A 25,749-nucleotide genomic window follows, 5' to 3' on the forward strand; every position below is an offset into this window, starting at 1 on the left:
GGGAATGATAGACTCAATAGAAGTCTTTTCACAATGTACATATGCATCAAACCATCACATTGTTGTACATTTTAAATATCTTACCATTTTGATAATTATCTCAACACAGTTAAAAAACTTAAAAAATGATTATAAATTTTATAGTCATTTTATAAATTTTATAGCTATTATAAATGAATATTTGTGAATTTCTAGTTCTAATTTCTTTAAGGCCAAAACTTATAATAAATGATGCAATAAAAATATTATAATTATTATAATATATGAGATTCTCTGTGATTATATTCTGGAATTTATTTTATTCCAAAATATTTGGATGGGCAAACTTAGTTATACTGGAAGTTATTGTTTTTAATAAAAAGTAATTTAGTGTGGAGTATCTAGTTTTCTGTTGTTTGGGTTTTTTTTTATGGAATGTTTTTCTTTTGATGACTCAGAGTTAGTACTATATTTCATCAGTAAAGCAATTTAGCAAACAACATAAGCTGGGATATGACAAACACCTGTATTATGCTGCAAATTTTCCACACCAAATTACTAATTCTAATACTTATGTCTTTCCCCATAAGCAGTTTCCTGCGCCTGTTCCAATAATATTTAACTGATCAAAGAATGCACCATGTCCAGGTTGTTTTCATACATTATTTCATTTTAATCTTAGCAGGAAGAGCAAGGGTATTTGCCTATTACTTTTATTACATAAGCAACCTCATAAGATGCTTGTAATCATTTGTTATTGGATAAAGTATATAAAGGACAGATGAAATCTTGACTTTAAACATCACTGAAAACATCATGGAGGTTTTTCTTCACGTTCAGTTTTTAAAGTCTTGCTGACACAGTGAGGCCACATGTTAATTGTAATACATCTCAACCTGGCAGAGGAGGGCACCCTACAGTGTGGAATTCCCCTTCTGTCCTCCCAACACCCCCTCCACTCCCTGCCTTGGGGCTTCAGTTCTGTAGTCAGCTATCAAGGGTTACTTTTTCAGCTTTATCTATTAATTTAGTTACTGTATATTCTGTATATTAGTGACACCCTCTGCTATTTATCTTTCTCCTCTTCACTTATTTCACTTAGCATTATCCTTTCAAGCTCCATCCACGTTGCTGCAAAAGGCATGAGTTTATCTTCTTTGACCACTGGGTAGTATTCCATTGTGTAGATAGACACCACGTCTTCTTGACGCACTCATCTGTTCTGGGGCATTTAGGATATGTCCTTAGTTTAACTATAGTAAATAGTGCTGCAATAAACATAGGAGTGCAAGTCTCTTTTCAAATTAGTGTTTTTGAAATTTTTCGATAGATGCCTAGGAGGACAGTTACTGGGTCAAATGAGAGATCCATGCTCAATGTTTTGAGACACTTCCACACTGTTTTCCATAAGGGTGGCACCAATTCACCAAACACATTACTTTAATAATCAGAAATAAAGAATAAGTAACTAAAACTTTAATTTTCTCCCATTTTTGAGCTTCTTATATATTTGTAACCTAATCCAATACACTTCTCACATCCCATAATCATCCACTCCACTTTCATTGTTATAAAGGATGGAAGCAAGTTTATATTTGCTCAAAGTATATTAAAGCTTTGTATGCCTCCATTCCCATTCCAAATTTCTAAAACATTAGAGTGTGTGTATTTGGTTCTATAGATTTTCTATCACTATATTGCTATATTTTTTATCACTAAGAAAGTAAATGAATAAAATTTTATGCAAATAATGCAATGATTCACCATTCATGTCACCTCTTATAAGAACCTATTTCATTCCAAAATATAACTTCCCATTAAAGATCCTGGTTAATATTTTTCGATTAAAACAGTTACCGTGTTTATGGTGATAGTTTCACATGTATACATACTTGCCAAGCTTGTCAAATTGTATAATTCAATTCTGTACAGTTTCTATGTCAAATGTAATGCCTCAGCAAAGCTGCTAAATAAAACATAAGAAAAGTCTCCTCTTGAATATTCTTGAATATGACTTAGCAGCCAGAACTTCACAAACACATCCACACACAAGATAAAGAAGCGCCACTCTTAAAATGCATGAGCAAGTTTATTTACAAATGCAGTTAAACAGAAAGGTTTGCTAGTTTCTGGAAAAAAACCTCTGGAATACAAACTATGATTATTTTTCATTAATGTAAAGTAGCAGTTTTCCATTAGGAATTGCTCAGAAACAATTCTGGTGAAGAATATAGACCTCCCCTCATCAAGCAAACGAAATGTTACATAAGCTAAATTTTCTTAAAAATCATAGTATTACATAGATAGAAGGACACAGAAAACAAATTTATGCATGAATTTTAGGGAAATCTCCCACATGGTTCTGCATTAATTTAGTGTACATTACAATAAGCAGAGCAAATGCAGTTATATATTTATATTAACTATTTCAAATGTTTCAGAACCTTTTTAAAAAAACAATAAAATAACCTTTTTCAAAACACCACTTGGAAACCAAACTAGATTACCAGCCTCAAAAATATTTTAAAGTTCTTCTTTTTTCCCTTGTGCTTTTAAGATGTGACTCCAATAGGTAAATACTGTACTTTTTTCCCCACACATAATTACCTTCTTATAAATAAACAACAAAAATACAAGTTCTACCAAGACTAATACTCTGATGTCATCTAAAGAGGCCAAAAAAAAAGTGTTATCCTTTTTTTGAAAAGAGAGCCCAAAAGACATACAACAAATATTTATAGATCTACATCAGCAGCAACCACCTCCTCTTCTATCTGCAACAGGGCTTTCGTGTGCGCGCTTACATCACATGGCAGTTGGCCGTCCAGCTGATCAGCAAGGAGAGAAGAAAGAAAAGTGCTTAGATTCAGAAACACTTGAATATCACCACCTGCATGACATGGCAGGAATCACTCAGAAAATGGTCCCATGAAGTAGAAAGAGCAACCTTGTCATTCAGGATAAAAGGAGGCAAAATACAGCCTCAGGGGTCTCGAGTTCTTTATTTGCAAGAATGGAATAAAAATTAACTGGTGATATGGAGACAAATTACACTCCACTCTATTATTGGTATTGGAGGAGAGGAGGCATGGGCAATTTTTCTTCGATGATTCCAAAAATCAATTATATTTGGCTTTGGAATTTGATTAAAGAGAGAAAAGTGCACACACACACACTCCCCCATGAGGTGCCCAGCCTTGATGCTCTCCAACCTCGTAGCAGCATCCAGGGAAGGGCTGGACCACTGTGGTAGGAAAGCTCAGAACCCAAGACAGATGAAACAGAGTTGAGGAGGCTTGAGTCATTTCCAAAGCACTCTTCACATAAAGGGCCAAATAAATACCTCAGAGTTCAAAAGCAAATGGTTTTTCTGATACCACTTGTAACACCCTTTCACAATAAGGAAGAAACACATGTTACCAGCATCAAGGTTCAAGATATAAACAGCAGTCATGGTTGTCTTTATGTAGCTACGACATATATGTACTCTCACACACTATCGTATGCTTTCCAACACACATAAGCAAAAATATGCTTAGACATAAAATAGCATGGGAAGTTTTTGAAAAATTCAATTTTTCCTAAAATGACAAAAAAAGCCCATATAATCAAAATTAATGCGCTCCTTTTTAAAAATGCTATATATACTAACCTATGATTATATAGTAACACAAGGCATAAACTACTTATTAAGCCATATTGTTTAAAGTTGGCCCTATTTTCAATCATATAAAATAAAGCCAATTGCTAAATAATAGAAATCACATCATGAGGTACCAATCCTTCCTTAGCCAACAAAAGGATGACAGTCTACACAGAAGGTTCATTTTAACTGTATCCTCAAATCACTAAAAGTTTCTCCAGACTCTGAGCAGATGGCACAGGATGCTGTCCTCACTCTGGGCATCCACAAGGCTGTGGTTGGAGTCCTGACCCCTGGGCCCTCTCAGCATACTCTCTTAAAGAGAACAGACTCAAATTCTAAAAACCTGGCACTCTAAGGCATGTAGGTGGAAGTGGAGCCAGTGGCAGGATCAGGGAAATGCATGGGGACCCGGGTTCTCCTTAAAAGACAGGAAATTTTCTCCCTGATTTGCTCTCTTACATTTGAATCTGAGATAGCAGTTGTTGCAGTAGAGCTGGTTGTTTCTGATTCTGACTTCGGCTCCTGAGGAAGAACCGCCGAGGTCACACCCACAGGCAACACACTGGAGGGAAACAAAAGAACAACCACATCAGCCAACTCAAGGATGCTTAGGGCATACCCAGGAAAAATTAAAAAATTGAGCAGAATGCAGCTTCTAAGCTTAGATATGTGTCAGCAAAGGAAAAAAAAAAAAAAAGAGGCCAAAAGATAATTAGTAAATTAAAATCAAGCCTGCCAGATGAGACATTAAAGAATTCATAAAGCCAATTTTGAGAACCAAGAGGATCATTCTAAATATACTAAAGAGTACAAATGACTCACTGATGGACTTAGAGGGATTTAGTCTTCATTTCTCACAGAGGAGTATGAAAGGAGAAGGCGCCACATGAAAGAACTGGCCAAGTGAATTGAAGACTGGGTTTCTGCAACTCCATCTGGGGTGGGCCACCCACGTCCCCTCTGCACTAACTGGGCAAGTGTTCCCGTGGCACTTTCACTTCAAGGCTGTGTATCTTGGCTCCCCGTGCCCAAACACTAAGCATTTTGACTCATTCTGTTCTGCCCAGGAACAACCCAAGTCAGCAACAGACAAGCTTAAACGAGCTCAGTCTGTGGGACTCCAGGATCCATAACCAAATCCCCAGACCCAATACAAATTCAAGAATCAATGAGTCTCTCAAGACAGTGCAAAATGGGGTAGTCACAGCCTTAGTTGTTTCTCAAGTGCAAGAACCCATCAGGTGAGAGCAGACTGTGTAACTGTAAAAATATTTACATATACATGTGTGAAAAATACATGCTTATATATTTCCCCTGCGCTAAGCAAGGTGTTCAGACACTGCTATAACTGCAGTCCCCATGCTGTTGATAACACTGGTAAACCAGTGTGTCTAAGGCAGCATGTTAGAGAAAGCTTTTCTTCACTGTAGAAGTTTACTTAGAGGATCCTAACAGATTGGAAGTAGGAAGTGCATCGTGTTTGCAGATTTAATTTTTGAAATTCGGTTCAAGATTTGACAACGAGGCGTAGCAGGCAATTTGCGGTTCAATATGCAGCACATATGACGACACAGGTAGCGCCTAGCTTGTTAGCGGCAGGTCCACACCCAGCGATCAATGAAGCCATGCGCTCTTCCCAGCAAAGCTTTGCGGGTCTGCAGGCTGTTTGTCTCAGTCTCACCTTAAAGCAATGCAAATGATAACAAAGACCCAGGGACTCGATGATCATGGCGGCTCCTTTGCCCAGAATGTTATTGCAGTAGGAGCACACGCGCTTCCCACTGACTGACCTAGACACGGAACAAGAATGGAATGGAGGCTTTCATCTGTGCTCAAGTTATGATGGGGTAACACACTGGTATTAACATTAGCAATATTTTAAGAAAGTCGATATACCCATGGGAGGAAATTGTCAGCTGACAACCAGAATGAACCTTTGTTATCTTGTACCTTGAGTCAGGATCACGCTAGTTCCGAAACCCTTGACATCTGTTCACATCTGTTAACAGCTTCATCCCTCCATTCTGCGCTTCCCAGTGCAGTCTCTCCTGCACTCAGAAGCAGTCTCCCGCTCCGATAACCCACCCTTCATCTTCTGGCCCATGAATCCTAAAAGTCCAACTCTCATCATGTCTCTCCACCTCTCAGAGCACAGAGAACAGCAAAGACTTTTCCCAAGGACATTGCAAGTCTCCACATCTATCATCTGGACCTCATCTTCCCATCCTCCTACCCCCAGAATTCTAGCTGAAATGAGCAGAAGTGCCAGCGCTTTCCTGACTGTGCTGCATGCTTACAGGACTGCCCCATGCAGAATTAAAGGACAACTGACTGACACCTTTTAGATAAATTAAGAGGGTTTTTCCACTTTCCTTTATGTACAAGTCCTCTCTCTCTCTAGTGGGAAGGTGAAGGTACTTCTCACCTCTGCATCCCACTGCACTAAACTAGCATAGCACTTTGGAAACACTGGAAAGTGCAGAGCAGGTGATGTCTCATGTTAGAGGCCACCCCCCAGATAGAGATCTTTTCAGGGCAGAAAAGCCCATGGGCTGCCTGCCATCTGCTCTGCGAAGGTGGGGCTCTGAGCAGGTATATAGATATTCATGTCCTCTGTCTCTGTTCCATACAACAGACTTCATTTCTCTTCCAAATCTACCATGAATCTTTGCCCCTTTCTCTTAATTCAAACTCCCTGACTCACTTTTTATAGATCCTAGTAAAAGTATTTTAGATTAATGTAAAATGAATTTTCATAACAAAAGCCTTTATTTGATACCTAAAAATACTCCAACTTAATCAGGGTGTTTTCACTTTTCAGCATTTGCAGTGAGAAGAAGGAAATACCTGTAGGATATTATGGGTGACACCCAAAATATTGCTGCCTGTGGTTATGCTGTGTGAAGCATCACCAACCTGTGGGAAAGCTACAAAGACCAAAAACCCAACACCTGTAGGTAACTGAGTTTCAATCCCTATCAAAAGGGAAGGCTGGAGTGAAGACCTATCATAATAATTCTTAGACAGTTCCCATAGCATATACCCTACAAAGTTGATACAGTCTGAACAACACTCTGGCACAACAGTTGAGAGGCAAGTAATTTTTTTTTTTTGAAAATCCAAAAAGCAATGTCTATTTCATTTTCATCCAGCTTATTAAAAGTTCCACAGGCTATGGAATGTTTTCCCCTTTACACTCAGTTCCTATAAGATGGGCTTGGATTATGGTCTCATTGAAACAGTCAAACATATTTCAATACTGCTGTTGCCCAGGCATTTCAAATGCATTCATGAGCTACTTTATGTTTTTATGACGCCACACCAAGAACTACTCAGGGACGTCTGCATCTAAGACACTGACCACAAGCACAAGCAAACGAAACAGTAACAACGAGGTAGACATTTGAAAGGTCTCCAACGGCCTCACAAGACGTCCATAAATGCCTTCAGGGTAGCATGGAAAGGTGTGAAAAAGCCCTCCTAATTGTGCTGATAAAAAAAAAAATACTGAATTTGAGACATTCAAAGAGGCTTTTCTTCTTCACTGGAGAGCTTGGACAAGATTTGGGGAAAATTTTAATAGAAAAATACCCCTAAAACCAAAAAGAAAAGTTGGAAGCCAAAGTGCCTCACCTATTACGCTGCTGCGACCCAGACTGTGCAGATGTAGGGGAATGGCTGTGTGGTGTGGAGGAAGGGGCAGAGGTGGTCTTGACGGAGCCAGCTGAAGAAGGGAGTACGCTGGGGGATGGGTTGCGCATGTAGGCACGGTTGGATGTGGACACCCCCTGAGCAGGTGGGCGGCTGAAGTCTTGAACAGAGGAAGAAGCGTAGATGGCACTCGGCTGATTGAGCCAAGCAGACTGTCTCCCAGAATTGGATCTTGGGGAATCCAGGTTATCTAGAGATTCACCTCTGCAATGCAGAAAAGATCAATAGAATACATTCAACTTGAAATCTATCATTTTAATAGTCATTAAATGTCCATTTTATAAGCAAGCATTAATCAAGCAAGTGCAGTTAACATTAAAAAAATGATCTTTCACAAGCAAAGGTTTTCCTTAGCAGTATCATGCTGTTTCACACTTGACAAGCCTTTCTAATTTTTTATGTACTTAGTGCTTCAGTAAAAGAATAAATACCAACCAAGGTGGAATGAAAATACTAAGAAATATTTTTAAAATACAATACAAAGACAGGGCCTCCCCGGTGGTGCATTGGGTTGAGCGCAGTGTTGTGAAGCTATCTGCAGCCTCTGCAGCACAGGTTCAATTCCTGGCTGGCCAGGCAGATACCCACATGGTGCGGCAGACCTCTCCTATCTCACCCACTGCTCCCCTCAGACAGAGCTCCCCGCTGTCTCTGGTGAATCCTCTCACCCTCCCGTGCCTCTGGCCTGTACCCCAGTTCTTGTATAAAAATAAATAAATAAATAAATAAAAATTTAAAAGTTCAAATTTAATAAAAATAAAATACAAAGTCAAAGGCATACATTCTTCCCTTATACCAGTTTAGAGATATCAAATCTTAAAGTATTTTTTAAAATCCAACCAGAAAAAAATTTTAAGTATTTACATATGCCAAATATCAAACTAAACACTGTCACAAAAATAATAAATATATTTAATCTTCACAACACTATATAATTTTTTTAATCTCAAAGAAATTAACTTATTCATAGTAAAGGAGCTTGTTAGTGGGGGAACTGGCTTTAAAACTAAGGTCTCTGATTCCAAAGTTACTAGGCCATTCAAAATTTAGAATTCATATTATAGAAATATTCACCAGCCACTTCCCTTAAATTGTATATACATTTAAAAGAGGATTTAGCTCACAGACTGACTGAGGTACAAACTTAGGGGAAATCCCTCTAAAGTCTTGTGCTTACATTAATTCTGATCTACAAAAATTGACTCTAAATTATGAAGGCTTTTTCTACCTGATCCATTTTTTTGCTTTTAAAATCCTCTCATTTAGCCCAAGTTTGAAATAAGTATTTTGTCTTTTTTCTCACTTACCTGCCCTAATCCCCAGAGGTAACCACTGTACCTTATGCACTGTCCCAGACTTTTCCCTCACATATGCAAGCACATATTCACATACAGATGCACGCTGACCTGTGTAATCATAGCCATGTCTGTTTGCATATCTATGCATTCTTAAACATTATTCTACAATGTCTATTCTTCAATAGCTTGCTTTATTCCACTATCTTCATGTCAGTTCATGTGATACCTGAGAGGCCCCCAATGACTCACATACTGGTGTCCACCCCTTTGTGTAGTCCCCACGCCCACCCCCTGACTCTGGGCCTGGCCACGTGACAACCTGGACCAATGAGGCATTGGCAAACATATGTAGAATGATGTCTTATGAGCGTTTGCCTATTAGGACCTCTCTTCTTGCAAGGTTTCTTCTTTGAATCCAGGTGCCGTGTCATGAGGCAGCAACCCAAGCAGTTCTGCGAGGAGAACATGCCAAGAACAGCACTCCCCACCAACAGCTCTGGCTCAGCCCTCAGGAGCATCTACCTCAGGGATCAGCAACACAACCCACTGCCAGGGAATGCATGAACTCCCAAGTTAAGGAAATTTGACATTTTTCAAGAGTCAATTAAAAGCAACAAAGCCAGCAAAGAACATGTGACAGAGACCTAAGTGGCCCACAAAGTCTACATAATTTACTGCCTGGTCCTTTATGCAAAAAACCAAAAATTTTTCCTGCTCTAAATGACTATAGTTGCCTTAGCCAACACCATGCAAAGACTGCCCCAGTCACCACTCAGAACTGTGAAAGAAAATGAATTATTTGAACACTAAGTTTTGAGGTGGTGTATTGTATTGCAATATGTCTCTCATTCCTTAATAAAGTTTGTATAGGTATATACCTTGTCAACATCACTATTCATTTAATGAGCATTAAGTACAATCTCAGTAGGTATTTTAATTTTTCCCTTTTTTGCTATTCATATATTTTGTATTTGTTTAATATTATAGCATTAAAATGTATACCCCAAAAATAAAATAAATATCTCAAGATACATGTGCATGCTTCTCCAAATGTATCCAGAAAATAAAGTGCTAGAAACTACTGCTCACAGGACACACTGAAAAATTTTCCACTCCACTGGAAACAAGAATGTCTATTTCCTTTTACAATTGTCAATACTAGATTTTAATCAATCATTTAACTTGCCCCAAATCACATAAGCAAGATACACCATTGTTTCAGTAGTGTTGATCTTTTATGTTTAATGTCTTTTACTTCTTTTACTATGAACTATCTGTTCATATTACTCTGTTTCCATAAAGTTGTCAGGGCTTAATGATTCGTTTACAAAAGTTTTTTGTATACTGAGATAATTAGTCTGATGCCAGTAATTAACAAATCCTTGTTTGTTAGCTATGGAAATATTGATTCAGAGTAACTTCAGTATTCATTTATCCAAGATACATCTTATCAAATGTCCACCCTCTCATCTCTAATTTATAACTATGTATATACGTTATTAAAGTCACAAAAATTAGGATTTTACACTTTGTGGACCCTCTGTCATGATCTCAATCTAACCATTTCCTCATTATAAATATAAAAAGGTTAAATTTTTTAAACCTTCAGCAGCCAAAGGAGCACTAAGAGCAGAGTAAATGATTTAAGTGTCTGAATCAAACTTCGAAGTCTCACATCCGGCCTTGCAACCTATTAGCCACATGGTTTTGTCCAAGTGTCTTCCCTGTTTGAGTCACTTTCTTCATGCCATAAAACAGAATTACTGTCCCTGCCTCAAAACATTTTCCCCAGATTGAAATGATGTAGACAGAGTAACTGGCATGTATCTGAAACTTAACAGATTCTTCCTGACATGTGCTCTGTTACTTCCTTTCTCCCACTATATCCTAGGTAAGAAAATTATGGCATCTCCTCTGTCCAAGGCAGACAATATGTCTAGAAATTGAATATTCACTTCACTACACAGAAGAGAAGTAATTCCAAAAATATCTCGTACCTTCTCATAATCCCAGGCAGGCAAATAGGCTCTTTATTTACTACGCTGGCACTGCGCTGTCGGATCCAGCTGCTGTCATTGTGAAGTGATGTCCTCTTCCTCATTTCTTGAAGGATTTGTTGTCTCTCCCATTCTGCTCCTGATGAGAATGGCTCCCTTTTGGGGCTCCTCTGCAATGAGCCAGTGTTTCCAGCTCTGTCTAAATACCTGTTGCTTTCTAAGTAAAATCACACCAAAAAAAATTTAGTGTTAGTCCTTTTTAAGAAAAAATGATAGTGGGTAGATCTACAGAAACAGTGCAGAAAAAAAAATAAATTAAAAAGTGACAGTGGACATATGCTGACATTATCAACTCTCAGAGAAACTGTGGCATGAGAATGTAAGAGTCTGCTATTTCTGGAAATTCCAATTGCACACCAGAGGCACACCACAGAAAACACTCAGACACACAGGGAAAAGCTTAAAAAGCTACAACCAGCATTGATTTCAGCAATATTAAGCTACAGAACACTCATCTAGAAATAGTTTCTCTTCTACTTTTCCCTTTCTCAATTAAATATATTGAACACATGCCCATCAGACACTTGCTGTGAAAACTGCAAGGAGACAGGAGTTCTAGTCTTTCAAAAAATGTGCATTCCACCTGGCAGAGAATGGCATCATTGCATGCTTCCCCAGCTGATATGCCTCAAATCTTCACATATGAAAGTCTGATAAGTCATGACCAAATTGTAAGAATGAGAGCATATTTAATCTGAAATGACTTTGTGAAATCAAAACTATCCAAGTAATCCAAATGGTTACCAAGGAGTGTTATAAGACTTGTTCTTGTCTAAATAATGGGCAGAACTATAATTTGAATATTGAATTTGCGAATAATTAAATCAGACTTTATCTTGATACTTTGTCTCATGGGGTTTGTTGATGAATTTCTGATTTGGATAAAACATCTATAACTTTGAGTTTCCACCTTACTGTGGATTAGGAAATCTTATGTAAGGATTTATTTTCTTTCAGAATCCAGATTCACTGCTATTTTCATCCTTTCAAAATTCAAGGTGTGTCTCTGCACAAGTTTATCTTCTAGTAAGCAATGAGCACAATTAATAGAGATTTCTTACACACACCTATATTTGCTCTTCTGTGTACACACAGCTTATCAACTTGGTGAGATTTTAAATAAAGCATTTCTACTTTTAACGTGCATTACTGGCATAACCAAGTTTTTCAATCAAATATTTAATAAATTTCATGACTGCTATTCAGGAGCTTATCATTAGTAATGGGGAGAAAATATAGATACAAAACAACCAGATTAATAACATAACCACCAACATGAACAAGACAATTCCAGAGATTGCCATTAATAACAGGTTATGTGTTTAAGTTCAGGAGAGAATATGATCATTGTAGGCTAAAAATGCTTCGTGGCAGATTAAAATACTCTAATTCTCATGGTGACTAGGGGGCACATTTTGGGGAGAAAAAAAAAAACAGAAATTCAGAGAGGAAGAGATAAGAACAAAGAAAGCAGATCAGAAGGCATTTGATAAGTTGGGAACACAGAGAACAATTTGGTTATAGTTAAAGAGTTCCTTATGAGAAAACTAAATAGCAAAATAGGCTAAAAGTTAAACTAGGACTGGATATTACAAGGGCCTGTGTTTTAAGAGAGAGGAGTGATTATAGAACCATAAATCCTAATAGTATCTGTAAATTCCACAAGCTTTAATCAGAGATTACAAACTAGCTGATACCAGATCCTTTGGGCCTATACATAAGTTTGGCTCACAGAAAGGTTATATTTTTTAAATTCCTTGTGAGCCCTTTAAAAATAACATAAAATGCAGATTTTTTTTTCCTTCTCTTTTATAACAGAAAAGACTGACGATTACAGGCTTGCATTCTAGCACATGGCAGTGGCCGGCTGGAGTTGGGGAGAGACTATCCCCCAAAAGAGGGGACCAAGCATCCACCAAGTTCACCCCAGACCTCACCCAGACCTTCACTCACTTATGCAACTGACCAGCACCCTCTTTACACAAAGCCTGGTTAAAATGATGCTTATTGCTAGGGATTATTTTTCCCCTGAGTTATTTAATTTCAGTTGCATGTGTCAGAAATATACTTTATACTAACAATATCCAATTTCAAATTGTTTTTGCCAAGTGAAAAAATTACCATTTTGGTTTTTTGACATCTGGTCATTTGAACGTAAAATTTTAAGTTTACATAAAATTTTTAAGTCTCCTGGTAGTCTGCAGAACATTTTTCTGCTCCCATTGCTTTGGCTGCATGATAAAATCTATTATATAAAACTGTATCAACATCACTTCACAAAATTCCCACATATTTCATTAGCTATTTAAAACCATCCTAACCTCCCAGGACTCCCTCTATTAAAAAATAAATCCAAGATCAACATAAGATTGTCGTTTTGTCTTTAAAAATGAATGCTAAAAACACTCAGGAGTTTAATTACGTACTCTTAATGAATCTGAAATATCTTGACCTTAAAAATACTGATCATAGCAAGTGATAGCATAAATAAGCAATTGTGTTGAAGAATTTTGAAAAAAAATTCACATTTACCATTTTTATTTGTGGAGTGATCATCAAGTTCAGTAGTGGATTGGGATTTATTCCTACAACATAGAACACAATATATTACATATGTTGTTTTAAGAACATCCTTTTCATTTTTATGAAGCACACCCAAGGAATGTTTTTTAAAGCAGTTGATTTATTTTCTACATCGGTTCAGAGCTATTTTTAATTTAATACCAAAGAATATATTTTACATTGTTTATTTTCTGCTACCAACTAGCAGAAAATAGTGACATCTCTAAAATAAAGGAAGAATTACAAGATAGAAACAAATGAAAATCCATTTGAGTTTGTATGATGATTAAGACAGTGATTACTGATCACTGTGTATACTTTCCCCTCCAGATCACCATTTACCAGGCTGTTCAAAGCACCTGTCCCACATAACCTAACTCAGACTCTCCCTCTTCCCTCATGCTGCCCAGGGGTCACAGAGTCAAATTTGTGGGGGGCACCAGCGTTACTAGGGTACGTCTCTGAAACAACAATTTACCAAATGCTATTCTGCCATTCAAAAAGGTGTTGGGGGTCATGGCAAAGGTGCCTTCTGAAAATTCTGATTTTGTAACGGCAAACTTTAAGCTTTTATCTCCCGAAAGCCTCTATGGCTGTACCACGACTACATCACAATGGCCTAACGGTAGTATTTCACAATTTTTAGGATTCTCTAAGTTTCCTTTCCCTACAACCTAATTATTTTCCCCAAGATAAAGAGATACACAAATATGGCTTATTTAAATCTATAAGTAAATCTATAGCTTTGAATATGATATACATTTTAATAATTCAGCAATATTCATTATAAATAAGGGCAGACATCACTAAATTTTTTCCTACCTTATTGTCAGCCCATTACTACTTCTATTTACATTTTCTGTCTACTCTAAGCCCTATTCAGTCATCCTTTCACTTCTAGATATGAGTCTTCCTTTATCTAAGTCAAGCTGCCTTATCTCTAAGGCAAACTTCCTAAAAAAATTTCATCTTTGAAAACACAAATTCATGGTCAAACAGTGGATGTTTATAGATAGATTCTGTCTAGAGTCCAGTGATTTCAAAAGTGCAAAGCATTTTAAAAACTATTTAAAATGCTGTACACCTGCTGTAAACCAAGGTAACTGCCCCAAAATTACTTTAAAAACATTAAATTCAGTATTTTAGGAAATGTTAAAATATGTACAACTTTTCAGGTATTTGTAGTTCTGTCTTCTGTCACTAAAATTGACCAGTAGTTCTCTTCAAGCTAAGAGAAAGGGCACAATTCTCATTTCAGATGTCCACATGGAAAATCTTTTTTGGGTAAACTTAGATTCTTGCTGATAACCTCTCTAAAAAGAAGGATAAGGTAGATTTCAAAAAAAAAAAAAATGAGTACAATTCTGCCCCTGTCTCTGTTCAGTTTCCCTTGATTGTGGCTCCTCCCACAAAAAAGGTGAGTTTTTCTCCTCTCCACGAAGTTGGGCTCATCTATACCTAAATTTAGATAAAGAGAATGTGGCAGAAGCAATAATGTGTCAGCTCAGAGCTAGAAGGGAGGCATCTTGCACACTCCCTTCTCATTAGTTCACCTCTCCCTTGCCCATCACCATCTACCTAGGACAGCGCGGGCTTATTGGAGGGTGAAAGACAAGTGGTGTAGTCATGAGCATTACTGCAGCTGACATCAGCCAACTTCTCAAAACACAGCTGCCTGATAAACTGGCAAATGCATTTAATGAGCCCAAACAACCTAGAGAACTACCCAACTGAGCTCAAAAGCTAACCCCACAAAACTATGAGTTAAGTCACTAAAGCTAGGGTGGTTACTTACATAGCAGAAGATAATTAATACAAAAATCAATCAGCAAGACCTCCTTGTATGACACAATAGACTAATCTCCAAATCACAATGAAATGTTCTACCCACCTGTCACTAGCAAGCAAACCTGAAGATTCTTCCTCTCTCTTGGATATATCATAGGAATCAACAGGCCTAAAAAGACAGAAAGAGATGATGGTCAAAATATTAGACTTTAAACACTTCTCCGAGTTTAAGAAATAGATATGAAAATAATGATACTCCACCCTCTTTACAAGACTGGCCTCTGGGTTGAAAATTAAACATACAGAAGTATTTAGATGAATTGCTACCATTGCTAATAGACACTTGTAACTCATCTACTCCACAAACAAATTGTGTGCCTCCTACACTCTGATACTGTTCTAGGACTGGGCTGCAGATGTCAGCAAAATAAATGTATTGGGGGAGAGAGGTAAACAAAAATGTGTCAAATGTAATACATCCTGGAGGGATGGGCAAGCCAACAGACAAGCTAATAAACATGTGAGATAACAGCAGAGAAGACAGGATGATAGATCAGACAAACGGAAGTGGCGGGGAAGAGGCATTTATTTTAGATGAGGTACCTGAAAAGTCTGAGGTGGTGACATGTGAGCAGAGACTTAAAGAAAATAAGTCAAACAGGTGAGAGTAAGACTTCTCTTGGCACAGACACTAGAAAACGCAAAAGCCCAGGGGGCAAAAACATTGGGCATTTTTGAGGAAAAAAAAGGCCAGTGAGGCTGAAATGGACCAACTAGGGCAAGAGTGGGAGGAAGTGAAGAGACCAAGGGGTTAGACCCAGCCTCAAATGAGCCCTACATGCCATCCACGGACTGTGATGGTTTCTAATGTGCCAGGAAGCCAGGTGGAGACTTGGGAGCAGGGAGGTAAAGTGACACGATCATATTTATAATGTGGAGGGTTCACACTGGTGCCTGTGGAGAATGGAAGGTAGGGAGCAGGAAGACCTGCTTCTTTGTGTGGCATATGGATACAGCTCAGCCAAACGAATCGAGAAGTCACACATGCCCTGTGGCCCTGGGGACAGACCTTCTATACTGGTATATTTTGACTGATGTCTCTTTCTCTCTCTCTGTCTGGTGCACCTGCTCCTCTGCACGGTGCTTCTGCTCCTCTGCGCGGTGCTTCTGCTCCTCTGCACGGCGCTTCTGCTCCTCTGCACGGCGCTTCTGCTCCTCTGCATGGCGCTTCTGCTCCTCTGCATGGCGCTTCTGCTCCTCTGCGCGATGCCTCTGGGCCTCTGCCTCAGCCTCTGCTTGACGCTGCTGCTGCTCCTGCTCTTCCCGAAGCTGTTCCTCCTTCAGTTTCCTCTCTTTCTCAAGAATGACCTGTTCCTGAAGCATCTGGGTTTGGTCTTCATGCACACCATGCTCTTGCTGCAGACCTCCCATGTCTTCTCCTGCTCGGGTTCCTTCCCTGTCAGAAGACTTGGACCCTTCAGTCCAGGTGGCTTCCCAAGTGGTGACGGTGGACTCCCGTGTGGTCAGAGAAATGCTGTTTGAGTTTAGGTCCATCAGCTCCTGTGTGGACCAGGGGAAAAGAAACCCATCTCAATCTTCGTATCTCTAATTTCATATGGATACACATATATTCAGATCTAGAGGACATGGCAGTTGGCCAAGAATTCTGCTTGAACAATGTTAAAAGTTTTATCACTACTAAAGGCACACATAGGTGATGGAGATGCTATTTAGAAGAAGCACATAGGTTCTGTTGACATCAGTGTGATGAGGCAGTACACAAACTAGGAGAAAGGATAAAAATGGGCCAAAGCAAAATTTGGCCATCGGACTTCGTTGTATTTTTCAAAGAGCTATGTAGGTTTAATTGTGGCCCAAATGAAGTGGGAGGTGGTATATTTCATTTTTCTGTTAATTTCACCCACAAGCTGAAGAAAGAAGAAAAAGGCATGTCCCCAAAGTACCTCATTCAAGTACTTGGAATTCTCTTGCTCGGCCTCCTGCTTAGCCTTCTGCCATTCCTCCCTCAGTTTTTCCTGCTCACGTTGGTATTTTTCCTGTAGGAAATGATAGAATGTTAATTCATTTTAGTTAATAAATTAATGTGAAAAGAACCTTTTTCATTGGCATTTTTGCTAGCTCTACATTTCACCTCAATCTTTAAAGACAGTGATATTTTAACCAAACAGATGTTCAACAGTAATGAAGAAAATGGCTTATATCAAGTTAAAATGCAGGTGCTGGGAGAGAGGAAGTAGTCAGAACTGAACCAGTATCCACTCTTCCCCATGGTTGTAATTTCTTAAGCCTGGCTAACTGCAAAGGGAACTGGGTAACTCTTTCATAAAATGAGCAGAGTTTATGGGGGCCCAAATATCTCCACTCCTAAAAAATCCACAGAACATAGTGCTACGTACTCTTTAAAAATACATACAGGAGTTAATAAGTACTTTTAAAGGATAATTCTGACAAACTCCAAAATGAAAAATAGTTGTTTAACACAAAATGTGCTCCATATCAAAAGACTTGTTAATTATTAGGTTGTCAGTTTAAAATTTATTTAATTTGCTTCTCAATACTGGTTGGCACTAAGCAAAGAAAAGCAATTCAAACAGCCTGGCTCCATGTAGGTTAGTCTTGCCCACTACTCCCCTTAGGAGTGTATTTCAGTCAATCCATCTGTTCTGCTCCCCACTCTGTCTCTGGTGAATCCTCTCACCCTCTCCTGCCCCTGCACCTCTGGCCTGCACCCCAGCTCTTGTATGCATGAATAAGTAAATCTTAAAAAAAAAAACCCAGAAAACAGCCTGACTCTGCTGATGCACTTGATCCTGCCGTACCTGCAACAGGCGTTCCTGCTCCTTCTGCCACCTCTCCTGCCGCCTGCGCTCCTCTTCTTGATCCCACGCTCGGCGACTTGGGGCACTGAGCGTTGGAACTGGAAGCTAACCAGTTAGCAGAGAAGAGGTACAAATAGAATATATTACTTCATTAAGTGATTAAGTGAAGCATTTTCACATACATAAATTATTCATATCACCCTTGCCTAAATTTTAACAAAGGATATTCAGCTCTATAGTACAAAATAGGTCTCTTTTCAACTTGGAGAGATTACTCTTGGTAAATTTTTTTATGCAACTGAAAATAATGGCAAGTGATGCTACTGTGTGCTAAATTCAGTCCCACCAAGGTCACCTCCTTTATTCCAAAAACAAATTACTACTTACATCAGGAGCCACAGAATCAGAACTTCCTGTATCACAGCATGTACGCAAGGGAGGAAAGAAATACAATGTAAGTCTTTTCATTTACATGAAATAATTCCTTTCAGGAAGTTATGTCACTAGCAGTTTCTATGCCAGTATACTAAGTGACATCATTTTTAAAAACACAGCAGTAAATCATTTTTTCTCTTAAGCACCAACTGTTACTCATTTTCCAAACACAAAGAGAGTTTTTAAAAAAAAGAAAGAAAAAAACCATGGATGCCAAAGGTAAAACCTAGCTTCCAGCAGAGTTGATAAATTTCTAATAATATTTCTGAAGAGGTTTCAGAATCTTATTACTAGACTAGGTAGAACTTCATAGTTTGGTCTAATAGGAAAAAAAAATCACAGGTTCCAACAGCTACCAAATGCAATTTTTTGCTACTATCCAATTACAATGTGACAGCTGCAAGTTACATTTTTCAGATCTTGCTAATGAGTTATTTTTCTTAAATAAGCCAGTAACAAATATGTTCAAGCGAACTTTTCCCTTTTCTCTCCTATTGTTTGAAAAATAATACATAATTTCCGCGTTATGGGAATAGTGTTATTCTTTTTACTCTTAGGGGAACTGTGTATATTTCCATATGTAGTATAATGACTACAAGCAAAAAAGGCAAATTTCATAAAATATAGTATCATACTGTATTTTTAAATTTTCCTGAAACCTCATCTGTCAAATAAGTCACCCAATTATTTTTCTAAGAGAAATACTTTGAGATTTAGGGAAATGTTATTCCCTCAAATAACCCATTAAAGAAAAGTGCGTGAAACTTTCAGTCAGAATAAAGAAAAAGGATTGGGTTACTTTAGCCAATGTGAGCTATGAGTATCACACAGTTTCAATTAAATTATTGTATAAAAAACAGGAATTTAACAAAAAATATCGAAAACATGAAGGATACTGACACAACAGGTTGCACATGTATAGCTGACAATCTGTTTCTACCTATGGTCAATGAGACATTTTCTTTGGCCCAAAGGAAGGTTGTTAAGGAGAGCAACACAAAATATAGAAGTACAGTAAATATGTTATAAGGCAAGTCTGTAAATGTGTTTGATGATTTTAAAAGTAACACTCAGTAACATTTTTGACACCTACAGCACACACCCCTCTTACTGTGCCATCGCATCTCAAATGTTGGGTATTACTTTTAAGTTCTGGGTATCAAAACACAAAGCTCAGCCTGCATTCGTGAGACAGAGCACAGGAGAAACATGAAAGGGGAGGAAATGCCACATGCACAGCACATGCGGGGCAGCGCTGCCCAGCTACACCAACAAGAGTCCCAAAGTGTGCTTGTTCACATGAAGTTTTCATTTATTTCAAAATTGACTTTTAATTTGCTTTAAATTCACAGAGCAGTGCTACCAATACTCCAAAGCCACCATTCCAATGGCAATAAATCTGCTCTCCATTAAAAGCACTTTTCATAGCCAAAAAATTTTATTTTTTGAAAGGTGACCAATTGCATGTTGGTGTAATCTAGTATTATGCAATTTGTAGGAAGCAGTTAAGGCTTAAATGAAAATCATCATTTTTTTACTGTCACCCAGTGGAAAGATGTGTGTATTTAACAGCATCTCAATTTTTTTAATTAAAAGAAAAAAACTTCAGCGCTATAAAAAGGACACACAAAGACCCATTACCACAGAGGTAGACCCATGAACTGTAAGAAAAGCCTGATGACCCTAGGAAAAGAATGGAAATGGGTTATGTTGTTTGGTCATAACGACAGCAAATTGAAGAGACTCAGTGGTCAGGAATACAGACTATCAGCAAGGAAATGAGAGTGGGAACAGTTCTATGAAAGTGTATGAGTTGTTAGCTTCGTGGTTTACCTTGTTCAAAAAATTGTGATCGCCTTTTTAAGTTTTTCAAAGAAATAGGTTCAGATGCTATTTGAAAAATACAAAAAAAAATCAATACCATGTTATCCATTTTAACCTCTCATCACTAGAAAACTTAATACTAAAAAAAAAAAAAAAACTTTTCCATTCTGTAGCAATATTATTTTTTAAATGGCAAAAACAGATAGCTTTAGAAGATAAGGTTTATTTTGATGCACAAAACACATATTTTAGTATTCTGTAATACATTCAAATTAGTAAATGAAACTAACACTCATCTTATACTAATAAATTTTAGCATATAACATCATAGTTTCAAAGAAGCCAAAATACCATCTTTGTGCTAGACTGCACAGATCTAGGAAAATGGAAATTAATATTTTTGCTTAGGCTAATCAACCCCAAGTCTTCTAACACAAGAATTGGTCATAATTAAGTTTTTGCACTATTGAGGAGTTAAAAAAAAAAAGAACTGAAAAATAATATGGAAGAATACAAGGAAGATGAATACCCTGGGGAAGATAAAATAAAAACAATTGTTAAATTAAAATATCCTTCTAACTAGAATATTTTGTTCTAGTTTCAAGATCTTAGTCACTAACTTAAAGTAAAACAAATAGAATAAAGTCAGAAATGTACTTCCACAGATGTCATAAGATTATGACATATGATTGTTATATTCAGTTTAATTCATAAGCTGTAGAAATTTAACAACTTGATACTAGTTGATGCTTACTTATCTAATTGAAACCCTCAAATGACAGGGCCTGCATATAGTCTCATAGTCACAAAGGAGTGAGCTGTCTTTATCAGTTTGCTCTGAGTCACCAGCAGAACAGGACCCGGATGTGATGAAGAAAAAATCCTTTGATAAAGAAAACTCTTGAGATAAAACTCCACTGATAAGTAATGCAATATAAAACAATTAAAATGGAGTCACTTCCAACTATCAGAAACCAAATGCAAAGATAAAGGATGAGAAAGCTATAAACTTGGTTTGGCTTTGTGATATAATTTATTAGGAATGGGCAAATCCTGATTCAAAGCCACCAAACCATGACACACAGTAAAGTTTCAGGGTGAAAGCAGTTTCATCTTCTTTCAGTTCTTTCCCTGCCTCTGTGTACCAGGTCTTTAAGTATTCACACACAGCAGATGGTAACTCAATTATTTATGACAAACAAGAGGAGAAGAGTGATAACCCTTCACATGAAATTTCTCTAGATATGCTGCCTGTGTTTTTATTACAAACAGGTAGTTTTGCTAACAACTGGTACTGGCATTTCCCTATTAATACCAGCTGCTCCCAAGTTTGTTCCTTTCACAACAATCAAGGGGAAAAGGGAAACTTTATTCAATGTTTCATATTTAACTAAGACTTCCATTGCCAACCTACTATAGCCAGAATGCTGAAGCCTCAGGGAAACCAGTCTTTCATATTTGGCTTAGACACATAGACACGACACACATTGCTCCCAGACAAGCTGCCAATGCTTTGTTTGCAGTTCCTGAACTATCTAACACAGGAACCAAATGCCCTTCCACCAGGCTGCAACTGGAGCTGTGTGCTAGCCTTTTAGTTTCAACTTGCAGTGGGTCAGTTTTTCTTTCACCCATAGATACTAATTCTTACAACAGAAGAAATTGAGTGCTACTACTTTTTATCTGCTATAAATGTACATTACATAAGTTGAATGTAAATTAAGGGTGATGATTACCTTTTGAGTCAAAAGTACTGCTTTCATCACAAATACCATTGATTTCTTTGGATTCAGGATTCTGGAATGGATAAAAATGCAAGTTAACAACATTAGCTCTAATTGGACCTGAGTTTACATGATGCATCCCCCATTAAGTGAAAATACCTTAAGATGAGTTTTTCAGGATGTTAATGGACTCCTTACTATCTTTTATATGTAAATGAAATGAATTTTTTTCATTATCCTTTAACATTTGTGGAAGAATGCCACAAGCATGGATAGCTTTTAAGTTTAATCATCAATTTTGCAAGAAATACAATGGTCAAATAAGCATTAGTCCACTTGATTCATTTATGAATAAGCAACAGTCATACAGGATTCTCTAACATTTAAAGTTTTTTACATAATGTAGCAGGATCTCCTTATTAGATAAAAGGGAATTTCATAGGATAACAACAATTATATCTAAAGAATCAATACAAACATATTTGAAAATTTAAATTTAATTATTACTTTGATACTGTGGATAATTACACTATAATTATTTTTAATCAATTAATGTAACTATCTCTTAACCACATATCCAATTCTACCTATCCAAATCACCTACACAAGAACTAAAAATGCTTCATGAGGTTTTAAATTGCACAAAATTACTATGCTTATTTTACCTTTCGTCAAGACTAAAGAAAGCATAGAAAAGTTATAGTGAGTAATTTTATATAATTACTATTTCACATTCACAAAGACCTGAGAGATGAGCATAGTGATAAAAGATTGATAAGAAACATCATGGAATCTTTCGATTCCATTCTATAATTTACTATTACCCTAATAATTAATGATGAATGCCTTATAATTTTCAAAAATATACATTTTACTTATTGCTTTGTTACCTTCTTCAATTATTACTTTAAAGTAGCATCAAAATTGCTCAAATGAAATTCTCCCACACACACACACAAATTTGCTCTACACAAATATTCCCATTTCTCAAATTACTTACTGAATTCTGAAGGCTTTCTGAGAAATCAGTTGAAATTGACAGACTGGAAGACTTGCTGGAGTTGTAAATTCCAGAAGTTGTATCAATCCACTTTGTTTCAGGTGAACCTATAATTTTGGTAGCCATACTGGTGAGATTGAGGGTTTTATGCCGTGTAAATGGCAGGGAAGGTTGGTCTTTGGCCCAGTCTGATTGGCATATGAAGATCAAGAAATGAGCACACATAAATGTTGAAGTGGAAATAAAAAAGTTACTGGCTGCACATATATAAAATACACACAAGCAAGACAGACAAACAAATCACATGGTACATGAAAGAAGTTGAGAGTGTAGGCCTTTAGCCAAAGACCACCTTCCAAAAACACTGGGTTAGAGGATGTTAGTGATGAAAAGACTAGCAAATCTGCTGAATATTTCTGCAAACCAGGACTAGATATTCTATTCTGACATCCAAAGTTGGTAGGCCTGAGGGGGTTTAATGCCCTTTAGCATCAAACCTCAGTAACTACAAAACAATCATGGAATGAATACTGAAATTTCAGTGAGAATAAATAGGAATATGCTCTACCACATTCTCTCTTACAACAGCAAAGTGAGGGTGCCATAGGGAAATTTAAATCAGTGCAATTTTTAATACCTGACATTATTTTATGACTCCCAAGTGCAGATACAATTACAACTACCTGCAGTTGATATTTGCATTCAAAGTCAGTTTAGCATATAAATCAGTCAATAAATGCAAAATTCAGTAAATTTGCTAGTGAAAAGTTTTCAGACAGAATAGCCAAGGAAATATCACTCAAGATTTATCTCAACATAACCACAAAACATTTTAAGCCAAAAAACAAACTGAAAAGAAAGTTATTGAAGCAAGCTGTTATAACCACCTGCCAAAGACCAGTTCCCAATTTAGAAAGCCAGACACAGTGGTGAAGACGACTCACCAGACTTTCCATGGCGTCTGATATCCATTACTAGGTTTCCAGTTTCTTGAGCATTAGCCATGGTTTCTTCCCACTCTTTTGTGTCCTTATATGAAAACTTGGTGTTGTTAATAGCAATAATTTCATCATCTACCTGTAGCTGAGAAAATTCTGCTGGGCTACCTAAATGGAGCAAAATAAATGAAACAAATGTTTTAAGCCCAAATGTTCTACTAGTCATAGCTTAAGAAAAGGGACTTCTTAATATGTGAAATGAACCATCTCATATGGAGAGGGTCATGAAATCTTTGTTATCAAATATTTGAGCATCAACAACACAGAAAACACCAAAGGCAATTTTTATTCTACAGTATGTATCTTCATGGACATTTAAAATTTATTAACCTACTAAATACAAAGATAGTTCATTTTTAAAAGAAAGAAATGTGAAATATATGGCACTTCCATTGAAATTCAAATCTAAATGCACTCTGAAATGGAGAAGAAAACAGGGTTACTCCAGACACAGCAGTTTGGAAATTTCAAAGAAATAACCAGTTAGCATCCAATTTTACATAGCTAAAATACATAAAGGAGGAAATCCTCTTAAATACGATAGATTTCATTTTAATTTGCAGCCTTATGGTGACATTTTGCTGAGTTTTTGACCTTGACTTGATATGATAAGCCTGGTGGGGGGGCGGGTTAGTGGAATTCTTCTCCAAGTATCCAAAAGCATCCTGAGGACTTCATGGGTAACAGATACAAAAGATACAACAGAACTTCCATTTATTAGACAACATGTATATCATAAACAACTGACCATGGAAAGTTTTTTCACAATCTTCTATTACGAGCTATTTGCTAGCATTTCCAAATACTCAGCTGAAGCTTTTGACAAATGAATTCTATGAAAGTCACAAAACTAAGACTCTTCAAAAAAAATTAATCAGGCAAAGGAGAACAAACAATATATACTTTGTAACCTCAAATATTAATTCAGAGAAGAGAATGCATCTCCTCTCACTAACTGCTGCATTTGTCATCTAATTTCAAATAAACTAATTTCAGGCCTGTAGGGGGGATTACCCAGCATAGGCTAACAAAACAGAAGAAAGTTCCATGATTTACCTGCTTGGACGGATGCTACGAAGATGCCGGAAAAATCCCATCTTACTGTAAACCCAAAGTCAACACTGTTCCCAGGTGTCTGGTTTATGCTGATTCTCATATCACTGAACTGATCCTGGAAACAAACACGAAACGGTGGGATCAGGTGTCTCTGGCAGCCACATGGAGGAAAGTCTATCCATGAAAGAAGGGGGGCTGCATGCAAGGCACCCTTGAATTATTACACGATAAACCAGCAACTTCATTCTTGTTCCCTTGTGTTTGGAAAAACTCATTTACATAAAAATCACCACATTGATTATTTTTATGCTATAATAAGGTAGCTGTAAGCCAACAGATGTTTTTCTTCACATTAGTACTATCACACAGTTGGCCACTGATAAAGTTTAGGGTTTTGCGCTACACAAGAGGGTCTAATTTACAGGCCTTTTTTATTGCTTAGGATGAAAGTGAGTAATTAAACCATTTTTTGAAATACCTGAAATTTATATAATGTTAGAATGCAATGCCACTTCAATATAAATAACAATAAAATGCAGCCCTATTTGTCAAAAAAGCTACATTATTTAACAGATTTCTCTGAATTCTCAAGTTCATGGACACAAACCCAGCTGCCAGCAGGGTCATCTAGGACTGGCACTGCCTTCAATGGGCATCAAATGTTGACCAGCCACTTTTGCTGGCTCCATTGACGAGTGATGACCTCGTGGGAAAGGCAGAGCTGCTAACAAGCTTCACAATGTAGAACTATGTCATCCCTGAAGAACCCCTGTAAGGAGCCAAGAGGTCCCTCCTGAGACACAACTACTTCCTTGAAGCAACATCAAGGAT

General features: G+C 37.3%; 1 protein-coding gene across 7 annotated transcripts in view; it reads right to left on the bottom strand.

The window, feature by feature from the left end:
- Positions 1-2,028: 2,028 nt before the first annotated feature.
- LMO7 (LIM domain 7) overlaps positions 2,029-25,749 on the bottom strand; it is a 196,330-nt gene continuing 172,609 nt past the window's right edge. For 4 of the 7 annotated variants that reach the window (XM_054701384.1, XM_054701382.1, XM_054701385.1 and 1 more), the window contains 16 exons: positions 24,919-25,033; positions 23,809-23,970; positions 22,865-23,052; positions 21,877-21,937; positions 20,150-20,206; positions 18,269-18,294; positions 17,882-17,986; positions 17,006-17,098; positions 16,111-16,601; positions 15,145-15,210; positions 13,224-13,276; positions 10,632-10,848; positions 7,259-7,540; positions 5,307-5,415; positions 4,085-4,187; positions 2,747-2,807 (listed from right to left, as the gene is read on the bottom strand). In XM_054701384.1, coding sequence (XP_054557359.1) covers positions 2,785-2,807; positions 4,085-4,187; positions 5,307-5,415; positions 7,259-7,540; positions 10,632-10,848; positions 13,224-13,276; positions 15,145-15,210; positions 16,111-16,601; positions 17,006-17,098; positions 17,882-17,986; positions 18,269-18,294; positions 20,150-20,206; positions 21,877-21,937; positions 22,865-23,052; positions 23,809-23,970; positions 24,919-25,033 — 2,151 coding nt within the window. In that variant the 3' untranslated portion in view covers positions 2,747-2,784. Of the gene's footprint in view, positions 2,808-4,084; positions 4,188-5,306; positions 5,416-7,258; positions 7,541-10,631; positions 10,849-13,223; positions 13,277-15,144; positions 15,211-16,110; positions 16,602-17,005; positions 17,099-17,881; positions 17,987-18,268; positions 18,295-20,149; positions 20,207-21,876; positions 21,938-22,864; positions 23,053-23,808; positions 23,971-24,918; positions 25,034-25,749 lie in introns of all 7 variants that reach the window. The other 3 variants (XM_037528915.2, XM_037528914.2, XM_054701383.1) reach the window with 2 other exon arrangements.

The sequence above is a fragment of the Talpa occidentalis genome, unplaced genomic scaffold (assembly GCF_014898055.3).
Source record: "Talpa occidentalis isolate TD23 unplaced genomic scaffold, MPIMG_talOcc4v2.1 talOcc4.5, whole genome shotgun sequence".
Taxonomy (NCBI): Eukaryota; Metazoa; Chordata; class Mammalia; order Eulipotyphla; family Talpidae; genus Talpa; species Talpa occidentalis.